Source organism: Heptranchias perlo, chromosome 10 (genome assembly GCF_035084215.1).
Source record: "Heptranchias perlo isolate sHepPer1 chromosome 10, sHepPer1.hap1, whole genome shotgun sequence".
In the NCBI taxonomy this organism is placed as follows: domain Eukaryota; kingdom Metazoa; phylum Chordata; class Chondrichthyes; order Hexanchiformes; family Hexanchidae; genus Heptranchias; species Heptranchias perlo.
Window position 1 is genome coordinate 17,681,177 of NC_090334.1, and position 13,019 is coordinate 17,694,195.

The 13,019-nt window shown below is 42.4% G+C and overlaps 1 protein-coding gene across 4 annotated transcripts in view; it reads right to left on the reverse strand.

Annotated features, from left to right (window-relative positions):
• Window positions 1-13,019, reverse strand: part of pcnx1 (pecanex 1) — a 275,876-nt gene that overhangs the window by 60,625 nt on the left and 202,232 nt on the right. For all 4 annotated transcript variants that reach the window (XM_067991270.1, XM_067991269.1, XM_067991272.1 and 1 more), the window contains 3 exons: window positions 3,473-3,578; window positions 2,886-2,978; window positions 296-446 (listed from right to left, as the gene is read on the reverse strand). In XM_067991270.1, coding sequence (XP_067847371.1) covers window positions 296-446; window positions 2,886-2,978; window positions 3,473-3,578 — 350 coding nt within the window. The remainder of the gene's footprint in view (window positions 1-295; window positions 447-2,885; window positions 2,979-3,472; window positions 3,579-13,019) is intronic.

The window sequence follows — 13,019 nt, forward strand, 5'->3', positions numbered from 1 at the left end:
ATATCTCTCCCAAAATTACTTTTAGGACCTTTTTTGCAAGATGCCTCAGTCAATTCTATTTAATGCACTTTTACGCTCTTAAAGACCACTTTCCTTTCAAGCTTGCTTCTTTCCTTAAAAATGGAGTTAAATCTCATCACAATTTCATAGCATTATGCGTTTTGGTAATTGCTCTACTGACTCTGTTGCCAGACTACTTTGAAATATTACAGTGCAACATTTAAATCAATGCACCTTGATTGACAGTCACAATTCATTGCAGTTATTGTTGTGTAGCTATTAGAGGAATACCTACTTCTCACTTCAAACTGATAGTACTCCTTGGTTTTCAGCAGTGGATGAGAGAAGCAGTGCCAAGGGAGCTGCTTTCTGAGCTGGGGCAGCAAGTAATGTGTTAGAAATCCCACTGCACCCACCAGGGCATACAGCACATAGCTGAGGACAGGCTGAGAGACAAGAGACAAATATGCAGTCAATACATTTACTTCAGTATACTCAGCCTACTGCGTGAAGCACTGAGATATTTTACCAACAAAATATAAATTCAAGTTTAGATTAATTTCTTATTACCACCAAGGGGCCTTATGAGATTTAGTATCCTTTTTAATGACATTACTGGAAGCCTTGTTCTATCCACCCCCTTTATTTTGGGGACAGAGGAGCAAAGGGGTTAAAATTTCACAGGTTTTGTGATCCAAAAATGAATATTAACACATGCCAGGTCACAACATTTAGTGTTGAATAACAATTTAAAACATTAAAATCCAGTGAATTTTCCATTTTCTCCCCCAAGCTAATGTTTCACTGACTTTCTCCCTATATGAGCCATACAGCAAATGGGGCCAAAATAGCAGATGTCTTATGGGGCTCTTACAGTACAGGGATGCAGCTGACGATGGACGCAAGGTTCTCCCTATGTTGACTGCACGTCATTGCGGAAATGGAGCGGCTTCTTATGTATGGCTCTCCTTGCATTCTTGTTCTCTTAAGCTGACCATATAAAAAGCTGCTTACTCCCTAAGCAGCTGATCTATGCACTCCTCACTCTAATGGAACTTCAATTATCCACCAATTTCCACTGGCCAGCGGAGAATGGCAGATAATCTAGGTTCCACTGGAAAAGGACTTCGCAGTAGTTAGTTCTTAATTCTACAATCACAATTAAGAGCATTTAATGGTGATTAACATTTCAACAATAACTGTTCTCATCAATTATTCCTTCCTGCTTACGAACACGTCACAAAGCTTTTATCTGTGCACAGCATTTGCTATGTACATTTGCCTATTAAGCGGCCAATTGCAGATGGAAAACATTTCTACTAAAATCACCATAAAATTCAGGAAACAATGACATTAGCTTAAATCGCCAAAGATATCACCACCCCCACCTCCCCCCCAAAAAAAGCTGAAAGAAATTTGTGAAATATTATAGCTCGTTTCTAAGTGGCTCAACCCCACACACACAGATTGCAGGTGGAACCTAAAAAATGCATAAAAATAATTCACGTTGGTACTGATCACCCATCATTCAGCAGAAATTACACTGTGATGCAGTGGCTGAACCGTGACCAGCAAAGAAATTTAAATGAAAAACAACAGTGTCAAACTTGTTTTCTGTTATTTCATAATTTAAGAAGAGTAATTGGGTTTAAAAGTTACAATTTGTGCCAAAGTAAGTTATTCTGGTTAGTACTACTGCTCTCTATAGGGTCAGACACCAATATCGCACGGCACAATTTCTTTCACTCATAAGGAAAGTCACAGTGGCTCAGACTGTTTTAAGCTGCTCTCACACCATTTTTGATTGGATTTAGAAACCAGATACCAATGTTATTTGTCACAACTTAATTTTACTATGAACAGTAGATTTTAACTCCATTAGAAAGGACCTGGATGAGTCCTGGCTCAGAATGGAGGAATTCAGGTTTATTCCTCACTTCATTGACTTTTCAATTGGTATGCTGAGATTGATGGGAGACATATATGTCGTCTACCAGGGAAGGGAATAGAGGCCAGGACTAATACTAAGGGCTCTGTGAAACTGCCTGTCACATAATTACATTCATGTTTGATGTTGGAACGAATGGTCAGCTAGACTGTTCATTTTAGTCAGTTATGGTCAAAAAATCAGTCAGCCACTAAATTCTAGACAGTACTGCATTGAAAGGAAGGGGGCTTTCATTGGACGTCAATTGGAGAGGACATTGAAAGTCAGGAGGGCTTCCAAAATTATACACTTTGAAGATGGTAGAAGAAAAATGGTCCTTAGAGGCAGGCAATTTATAGACAGTGAATGTAGTTGGAACTAAGCTTGTTGCAGTTGAGTCTGCAGCCAAAATGGAGATTTATTTTCAGAAAGTCTTCAATTTCAAGGATTCTGTCTCATCCCCAAATGTGAAGCTCCCTCACCGAAGCATTGCCTTGTTTTAAGAAAAATAAATTATTCGCACATGCAACAAAATTCTGCTCCCAACGATTAAATTCCAAGGAAAATGCACTGTGTATTGTTAGCATACATCGCTTATATAGTTTAGAGGAATGATGCCTCTGTTTGGCTAGTCATCATTCGGCATGCTCACGACAGCAGAGTTCTATATTTGGATCAAGCTACTAACTAGTGCATAACCATAATAAATCTAGGTCTCCCATTCCAATCAGAGCATACACACAGAGCTTTGTAATGCAGTTTTTGGCACGGTTTCCTTTCAAGAGCAGAGTATAGAGCATTCCACAAAATATTTCTCTGCCCAAAGGGTTTTTCCACCCGATACTTCCCTAAAAGAACATCACTCAACCTAACAGTTTGTACTGGCCGCTATTCATAGCCTCACTGGACTGTGGTTTCTTGTGTGCTCTTCTGCAAAAGGAAGTGTCAAGCCATTTACCTGCAGGGCAATGAAGACTGTGCTGACGTGGATTGCAAAGTATAACACGGCAATGACTGTGCAAACTATCAGGTCGGACTGTAAACGCTCACTCTAGAGAAGAAACAAACCAAAAAAAATCAATAGCAAATCAATCAAAGAGGGAGGGGAGCATCAAGACACAGAAGCTGACCTATGACACAGGTGAACTTTAAAATAACTCCATGAAAATAGGGGTATGATAGACTAGTGGTTATAGTAGTGGACGAGCAACCCAGAGGTTGTGAGTTCAAACCCCACGATGGTAATTTGTGAAACTGAATTCAATGCATCTAGCAATTTGTGTGCTAGCACCAGAAGAACAACATGGAAGTTGCTGGATTGTTGTAAAAACTCAACTGGTTCACTAATGTCTTTCAGGAAGGAACCGGTCACCACAACATGGCGAGGCCCTCGGGTCGACTAGAAATGGGCGATAAATGCCACCTTGTCTGTATCGCGCACATCCCAAGATAAAATAAATAAAGCCATATATTTGAAAATGATTTATAGGCTAGAGAGTTGCACATATATCCATGTAGTAATTAATAAAAATAAATATTACTTACAACAGACTGCTTCAGTTTTTCAGGTAGGGGGTCTTTTACCTCTGCCAGTGGGTCTTCAGGATTTTTATCATCAGTATTTGGAAAGATTTTTGATCTCACTAAGGACCTGTAATTTCAGAGCAAATATGAGAGTAGTTACCGACTCAGCAACCAATACACCTAAAGGTATGGGATCATCTACTGTTCATTCCACAAGGCCCGTACCCCAATTATTTCCTTCTGTGAAGGATTTAAACCTTTCCCCATTGCAGAGGTGCATTCAAGGTTAAGCAAAAGGGACTCTGCACAGCAGTAAATCACATTTTGGTTCTCATGGCTATGTTCATTCTTTTTGATAACCAATAAAATGTCATAACCATTAAAAAAAATTGTGAATGCATCTCAGTGGGAAATTTAGCAAAATCAAAAAAAAACTTCCAACAGAAAATTGTAAAAAAAAACCCTCAGAAAGAATACTGCAATAACCAGAGAGCATCTGGATAATCAGAACTCCCATAGCTACCTTGATTACATTTCCTCTCACCCCCCCCTTCCTGTAAGGACTCCTCCATTCTCCCAGTTTCTCCACTTCCGTCGTATCTGTTCTGACGATGCCACCTTCCACACCAGTGCTTCCGATATGTCTTCCATTTTCCTCAACGGAGGATTCCCCACACAGGGCCCTTGGCCATCTCAGTCCTATTTCCTGTACTTCTGCCTTCACCCCTTCCCCTCCCTCCCTGAACCATGATAGGGCCCCCATCCCACCAGCCTCCACATTCAACGTATCATCCTCCGCCATTTCCGCCACCTCCAGCGCGATGCCACCACCAATCACATCTTCCCCTCCCCTTTCAGCGTTCCGAAGGGACCAGTCCCTCCCCAGCACCCTGGTCCACTCTGACATCACCCCAACATCCACTCTCCTCCCCACGGCATCTTCCTGTGCAAGCACAGGAGATGCAACACTTGTCCTTTCACCTCCTTCCTTCTCACTGTCCAGTGCCCCAAACACTCCTTCCAGGTGAAACAGCGATTTAGTTGTACTTATTTCAATTAGTATACTGTATTCGCTGCTCACAATACGGTCTCCTCTACACTGGGGGGACCAAACGCAGATTGGGTATCGCTTTGCTAAACACCTCTGCTCTGTCCACAAGCGTGACCATGACCTGCCGGTCGCTTGCCATTTTAATTCCCCTTTTCACTCCTACTCTGACCTCGGCCTCTTATACCGTTTTAATGAAGCTCAACGGGAGCTCGAGGAACAGCACCTCATCTTTCAATTAGGCACTTTACAACCTTCCGGACTCAACACTGATTTCAATAACTTCAGATCATAACCACTGCTCCCTTTTTATGGACAGCAGGTGCTGGTAATGGTTCTGCTGTTGCCATTTACAGCTCCTCGAGACCCATCTTTTGTTTCTTTACTTGTCCCATTACCACCCTCCTTGCCTTGCACCATCATCCCTTTTGTCATTTAATCACTCCTGCCCTCCACCCTAACAGAGACCTTCCCTTTTGTTCTTTCCTCCCTTTCCCTGGCTTTGTACTTGTTTAAAAACTGTTAAATCTTCAACTTTTTCCATTTCTGATGAAGGGTCATCGACCTGAAACATTAACTCTGTTTCTTTCTCCACAGATTCTGCCTGACTTGCTGAATATTTCCAGCATTTTCTGTTTTTATTTCAGATTTCCAGCATCCGCAGTATTTTGCTTTTGAGTTAAATAAAAACCTGACTTACACAACAATACATGGGCTGATTAGGATTCTTTTCTAATCACTTTGCAACAATTACAATTACTTATGTTGGTTTTAATTTTATCTGCATTTTTCCCCTCCCCTTTCTCCAGATGCTGCTTGTTCCTTCCTGGGATACAGTTCCATGGTTTTTGGGCCCCCTATAGTACCTTGTTCTATTGGCCATTCTTCCTGTGTAAGTCAGGAGAGGATGAGGGAGAAGGAGCAGAAGAGGGAGAGGAGAAAGAAAAAGGAAAGAAAGAAATTGCATTTATATAGCACCTTTGTTGACTTCAGGACGTCCCAAAGCACTACACAGCCAATGAAGTACTTTTTGAAGTGTAGTCACTGTTGTAATGTAGGAAACGCGGCAGCTAATTTACGTACAGCAAAGCTCCACAGACATCAACAAAATAAATGACCAGATAATCTGTTTTAGTAATCTTGGTTGAGGGATAAATGTTGGCCAGGATACTGCAAAAGCTTCCCTGCCGTGGGATTTTGTACTTCCCCGAGGGGGCAGACGGGGCCTCAATTTAACATCTCATCTGCGAGACGGCACCTCCAAAAGTGCAGCACTCCCTCAATAGTGCACTGATATGTCAGCCTAGATTATGTGCATCACAGTTGAGCCTGACGTCCACACACAAACTTTCTAGCAGGGTTCACTGGACAGCAATCAGCTGTAGCAGGAGCCCTGGACAATTACCCCCTGTCTAGCCCGGGGTACTGCAGACAACTGTAGCATTCCTGCAGCCTCCCTGGCTAGCAATTGCAATTTTTTAAAGAAATATCAACTTATTCAGAAACTTTTCCATGTACATATAATGTAAATGTTTCCGCTGCTTTAAATATATTACATCTTTTCGTCTCACTATATCAAATATTGAAGATAACGTTATTTCTGTATTGGAATTTCTGTTGAGGAAGCTGCACTATCAACACAATTTCAAAATGGTAGTACACATTCTTGCCAAAAGAAGTTCCTTGAGCCAACAACAGTTACAGTTTAGAATATATTGATAAATTTCTCATTAATTCCTTTCAAAAAGCAATTGGTTGAATATTTGAAGAGAAAAAGGTTGCAGGACTACGGGGAAAGAAGAGGGGAATGGGATTAACTGGATAGCTCTTACAAAGAACCAGCACAGGCTTGATGGGCCGAATGGCCTCCTTCTGTGCTGTAACAATTCTATGATTCTATTAAGTTAAGAACATTCAGGCCTGGAGAGGCTACTGTGGGCCATCAGGGCAGTCTCAGTTTCAGAAATAACACAAACATACTCTTGACTTATACTCCTCAGTTGCTTCCTCTATCCCTCTTGAATTCGCAAAAATGATCTATCTCTCCTGTTAAATATATTTACCACCCTCCGTGTAAAGGACTTGCATTTGAACCATGTTCACCTTCTGAGCTCGCATCCATCATCTTATGTTGTGGAGCTTATGATTATGCCTAACCTTAATATTCAGTTTATCTAAAGCCCTTAGAATCCTCAATACCTGAATAAGATCCCCCTAAAGCCAACAAAACTTTTAAAAAAAAACCCAACATTGACCAGATTTTCACACAAACATGTTTAACTTTCTTACTTGAAAATAGAATACGATTCCAACCTTAAACACTAGAAAGTAGAATTGCAGAAAAAGGAGGAAGCTCCAAAGTTTGGTCTCTGTAATTCTGAATGTAATGCCTTTTTTTTAATAGCTCTGCTTCTTAGTAATTTTCTCTCCTCCTGAAGGCATTCAATCCTTACACTTCCGTGGGCACCGACCACCCTCTGTTGACATTCTTGGGTCAGGTATCAAAGTATTCAACCATGAGGGTATTATTTCTATCCCCATCTGAAGTCAGCAGACATGCACTTCCAGTGGGTGTTGTTCGACAGCTATCAGGTGAAGGAACTTTTGGTGATTCCTCCACCCCACCAGCCCACACCAACTTAGAGGTATTATGGCCAACTCAACACCGAACCCCGGGGTGCAAATGTGGGATCTTCCTGGTTTGCATGGCTCAGTTACTTACTGCATAAGCTTGCGGAGCCATTGGGTACCCTGAAATCACATACTGAAAAAAATTGTTGGTGTATCTACTTGCTTTGGTTTTATTTGCCACAAGAAAGATTCTTACACAAGATAAGGGCTTCTGGGGTTAGGGGTAATATATTAGCATGGATAGAGGATTGGTTAATGGACAGAAAACAGACAGTAGGAATAAATGGGTCATTTTCAGGTTGGCAGGCTGTTACTAGTGGAGTGGTGCAAGGATTAGCTATTTATAATATATATTAATGACTTAGATGAAGGGACCGAGTGTAATGTATCCAAGTTTGCTGGCAATACAAAGCTAGGTGGGAAAGTAAGCTGTGAGGAGGACGCAAAGAGTCTGCAAAGGGATATAGACAGATTAAGGGAGTGGGCAAGAAGGTGGCAGATGGAGTATAATGTGGGGAAATGTGAGCTTATTCACTTTGGTAGGAAGAACAGAAAAGCAGAATGTTTTTTAAAATGGTGAGAAACATTAAATGCTGGTGTTCAGAGGGATTTGGGTGTCCTTGTACATGAAACACAGATAGTTAACATGCAGGTGCAGCAAGCAACAAGGAAAGCAAATGGTATGCTGGCCTTTATTGCAAGAGGGTTGGGAGTACAAGAGTAAGGAAGTCTTGCTGCAATTGTCAGGGCTTTGGTGAAGCCACACCTGGAGTACTGTGTACAGTTTTGGTCTCCTTACCTAAGGAAGGATATACTTTCCTTAGAGGCGGTGCAACAAAGGTTCACTAGATTGATTGCATGGATGAGAGGGTTGTCCTATGAGGAGAGATTGAGTAGAATGGGCCTATACTCTTTGGAGTTTGGAAGAACAAGAGGTGATCTCATTGAAACATAAGATTTTGAGAGGGCTTGACAGCATAGATGCTGAGAGGCTGTTTCCCCTGGCTGGACAGTCTAGAACTAGGGGGCATAGTCGCAGGATAAGGGGTAGGACATTTTGGACTGAGATGGGGAGAAATTTCTTCAGAGGGTTGTGAATCTTTAGAATTCTCCACCCCAGTGGGCTGTGGATGCTCAGTCACTGGGGTATATTCAAGGCTGAGATCGATAGATTTTTGGACTCTAAGGGAATCAAGGGATATGGGGATCGGGCAGGAAAGTGGAGTTGAGGTTTAAGATCAGCCATGATCTTATTGAATGGCGGAGCAGGCTCGAGGGGCCATGTGGCCTACTCTTGCTCCTATTTCTTATGTTCTTATGTAAACAAGCCCTTAGTTTTTCCAGTCACAAAATGAAAATAAATTTATTAAATTTCACAAATATATTTCATTATTTAGGTGCTTTGTTTTTACTTTTTGAAATTGCTTAAGAGTTTCCCAATGCTTCAAAAAAATTAAATCTCGATATTAAAAAAATGGAGGTGGGGAGAAATTATTCAATTTCACCTGAGAAATATGATAATTGTCCAAAACATCCAGCAAGCACTTTGCACACATACTCACTTGGAAGTGCATTTCTACTTTATAGTTCGGACAACCAGGTCATCAACCTGAAACGTTAACTGTTTCTCTCTCCATAGAAGGAGCCTGAAGTGAGCGGATCCAGCATTTTCTGTTTTTATTTCAAATTTCTAGAATCTGCAGTATTTTGCTTTTGATTTAGTGTTTAATTCACTGCCACTTCTCCTCCAGGAATTCCCACCTTGAAGAAGTTCTGCTCGTCTCCCCGACTGGATTTCCACTTGTCTCTTTCACCTTGTTCACCTTCATTGCTTTCCGTTTCCCTTCTCGTGTTTGATCGGGTATCTACTAAAACTTGCTTTCACAGCCACATCTCTTTCCTCAGCAACTGTCTCCGGCTCCAACTTATTCCATCGTGGATTCCAACTTAAATTCCACCCTTCATGTTTCGGATCCACCCATGATTACAGATATCTCCCAGTTCTCATGAAAGGTCATCGACCCGAAACGTTGGGGGACATTTCAACTTCCTCATCACAGGCAGGAGAGGAGGGGGTGGGGGTTTAAAAATTTTAAATTGCGTAACGCGACCCCAACCTGCCTGCCACCATTTTCACGCTGGCGGATTACATGGCGTATCTGTATCTCGCTCTTGGGAGGCGGGACAGTTCTTTATAATATTTAATCCGGCCCCCACAGTACAGTTGGAGACGGGAACAGCCAGATCAAGCAAGTAAGTGCTTTTTATAGCACTGCTGGTGAGCCAGGAGGAGCAGGAGAGCCCCCCCCAGCCCCTCAAGCAAACCTTCTGCCACGATCATCCGACTCTCCTCCCTGCCACACCCCCCCACCACCCCTCAATCACAAGCCTTATGGCCCGCAATCTTTCCCTCCCATCTGATTGCTGGTCCGACCTCCCGCCTTATGGCCCGCAATCTTTCCCTCCCATCTGATTGCTGGTCCGACCTCCCGCCTTATGGCCCGCAATCTTTCCCTCCCATCTGATTGCTGGTCCGACCTCCCGCCTTATGACCCACGATCTTTGCCGATTCCTCCTATGCCCCGTGATCTTTGTAACCCCTCCTTATGCCCCGCGATCTTTCCCAATTGCCAGGGAACGTTGCGGATTTCTACCACAGGCTTTACCGTCAGACAGCCGGCCAGTCTGTCAATCTGGCCAGCTATTGGGCAGGAAACATAATAAAAAATGATGACGCGCCTGCCGTTAAATTCGGCAGGTCCTCCCCCTTCCCGGGATATCACCTCCCACCCACCCCCCCCGCCCCAAACAAATACCGGGGCCGTTAATTCTGTTTCTCTCTCCACAGAAGCTGCCTGACCTGCTGAGTCTTTCCAGCATTTTCTGTTTTTATTTCTACTTTATACTCATCTATTTTCCCACTAAAATTAGTGAGCATAAATTATATTAGGCAGTCTCTTTAATTATTTACACGAAACCAAAAATGACTTGTGTGCGATGTAAGTGTACAAACAATTGACTGTATGGCATTCCTCTGTCCAATACTTTAACTGAGACGCGTTTATTTTAAGTAAATTAATGCCTTCACTAAATAGTGGAGAGCAATATTACCGGAATGTGGAACACTCATACATTAATATCGCAAATATTTGCTGAGTATTTCCAGCATTTTCTGTTTTTATTATCCTTCCTGAGGTTCGGTGTCCAAAACTGAATGTGGTACTCTGGGTATAGTCTGACCAAGGCTCTGAACAACTGAAGCATAACTTCCCCACTTTTGAATTCCAACTCCCTTGAGATAAAGGACAAAACTCCATTAGCCTTTTTGACTACTTTCTGTACTTGTGCACTAGCTTTTAGTGATTTGTGTACATGGACACCTAAATCCCTTTGCTCCTCCACAGTTCCCAATTTCTCACCATTAAGAAAATATTCTGATTTGTCTGTCTCAGATCAAAAGTGGATGACCTCACACTTCCCCATGTTGAACTCCATCTGCCATAGTTTTTCTCACTCTCTTAGTCTATCTATGTCCCTTTGCAACTTCCTACTCCCATCCATACAACTAACTTAGTGTAATTGGCAAACTTGGACACACAACTCTATTCCTTCATCCATGTCATTTATATATAGTGAAAGGCTGAGGCCCCAGGACAGATCCCTGGAGAACACCACTTGTCACATCCCGCCAATCAGAGAACGGACCCTTTATCCCTACTGGCATGGATTGAGAATTGGTTGACAGACAGGAAATAGAGAGTAGGAATAAACGGGTCTTTTTCCAGGTGGCAGGCAGTGACTAGTGGGGTACCGCAGGGATCAGTGCTTGGGCCCCAGCTATTCACAATATATATCAATGATTTGGATGAGGGAACCAAATGTAACATTTCCAAGTTTGCAGACGATACAAAGCTGGGTTGGAATGTGAGCTGTGAGGAGGATGCAGAGGCTCCAATATGATTTAGACAAGTTGGGTGAGTGGGCAAGAACATGGCAGATGCAGTATAACGTGGATAAATGTGAGGTTATCCACTTTGGTTGTAAAAACAGAAAGTCAGATTATTATCTGAATGGTGATAGATTGGGAAAAGGGGAGGTGCAATGAGACCTGGGTGTCCTTGTACACCAGTCGCTGAAAGTGAGCATTCAGGTGCAGCAAGTAGTTAGGAAGGTGAATGCTATGTTGGCGTTCATTGCAAGAGGATTTGAGTACAGGAGCAGGGATGTCTTACTTCAGTTATATAGGGCCTTGGTGAGACCACATCTGGAGTATTGTGTGCAGTTTTGGTCTCCTTATCTGAGGAAGGATGTCCTTGCCATGGAGGGAGTGCAACGAAGGTTTACCAGACTGATTCCTGGGATGGCAGGACTGACGTATGAGGAGAGATTGGGTCGACTAGTCCTATATTCACTAGAGTTTAAAAGAATGAGAGGTGATCTCATCGAAACATATAAAATTCTAACAGGACTAGACAGACTGGATGCAGGGAGGATGTTCCCGATGGATGGGGAATCCAGAACCAGGGGTCACAGTCTCAGGATACGGGGTATGCCATTTAGAACAGAGATAAGGAGAAATTTCTTCACTCAGAGGGTGGTGAACCTGTGGAATTCTCTACCACAGAAGGCAGTGAAGGCCAAATCATTAGACGTATTCAAGAAGGAGACAGATATGTTTCTTAATGCTAAAGGGATCAAGGGATATGGGGATAAAGTGGGAACAGGGTACTGAGTTAGACGATCAGCCATGATCATTTTGAATGGCGGGGCAGGCCCCAAGGGCCGAAGGGCCTACTCTTGCTCCTATTTTCTATGTTTCTCTCTGTTTCCTACCCTCCCAACCAATTACCAACCCATGTCGCAAGGTTACATTGAATTACGTATGTTCATTTTTGCTAATAATCCCTCGTGCGGAATCTTATCAAATGCCTTCTGGAAGTCTATATAGACAACTTCCATCAACACTCCCCTATCCACCATATTAATGACCTCCTCAAAAAAAATCAACTAGATTAGTCAGGAATGACCGACCCTGCACAAATCCATACTGACTCTTCGATCAGCTGATACGTTTCCAAATGCTGAATCACTGTCTCTGATGATAGATTCCAGTAACTTCACCACAATTGATGTTAAAATTCTACAATCTTTTCTCAGCATTTTATTGGGTTGCAGAGCATCATGATGGAGTGGACTGCAACTGGTCTGTCAAAGAAGCGAACTTAGTAGGCCAAATAGTCTTTATTCGCTCCATGGACTCTTGCACTATTGTGATTTATAAAAATCATAAGGTTTCATGGAATTTGATAAGAAGGCAAATCTGTCAAATTTTAGAAGAAAATAAGTGATCTACTTATTTTTAAGGCAAGTGATTTGTTGCAGCCATGATTTGCCATCACTTAGATCTACTTAGAACTAGAATTTATTAATGCAAAACTGTGGTACTGTACTACACACGCTAAAGACAGAACCCAAGGGATTTGTTGCAGGATGTCAGACCGCACAAATCACATGCGCCTCTCTTTGCTCATTTCACAAAACAGCCACAATACCACTACATACCTGCTGGTGGCTCCCTTAAACTTTCTCAGCTGCACAAACAGCATGCATCTAGTGTACGTACAGTGCAATACCACATTCGCACTGTGCATGAACCTGTTTACTTAAACATACAAAAGGCAAAGTCCTGGCTCTTATGTCCAGCAAGGGCTCACTTAAATATGGTAACACACTTGAGCCTATGTGGTTTACTGTTTATTGACTAGATAAAATTACTTTGCTCTTTTTCTGAAAAAAAAGGTGCATTTTAAAAACTGCCCAAATGGGGAAAATCTAAACTAAAGAGACCCAACTTATGCTGCAGTTGCACTATAGGGACCAGTCTCAGAC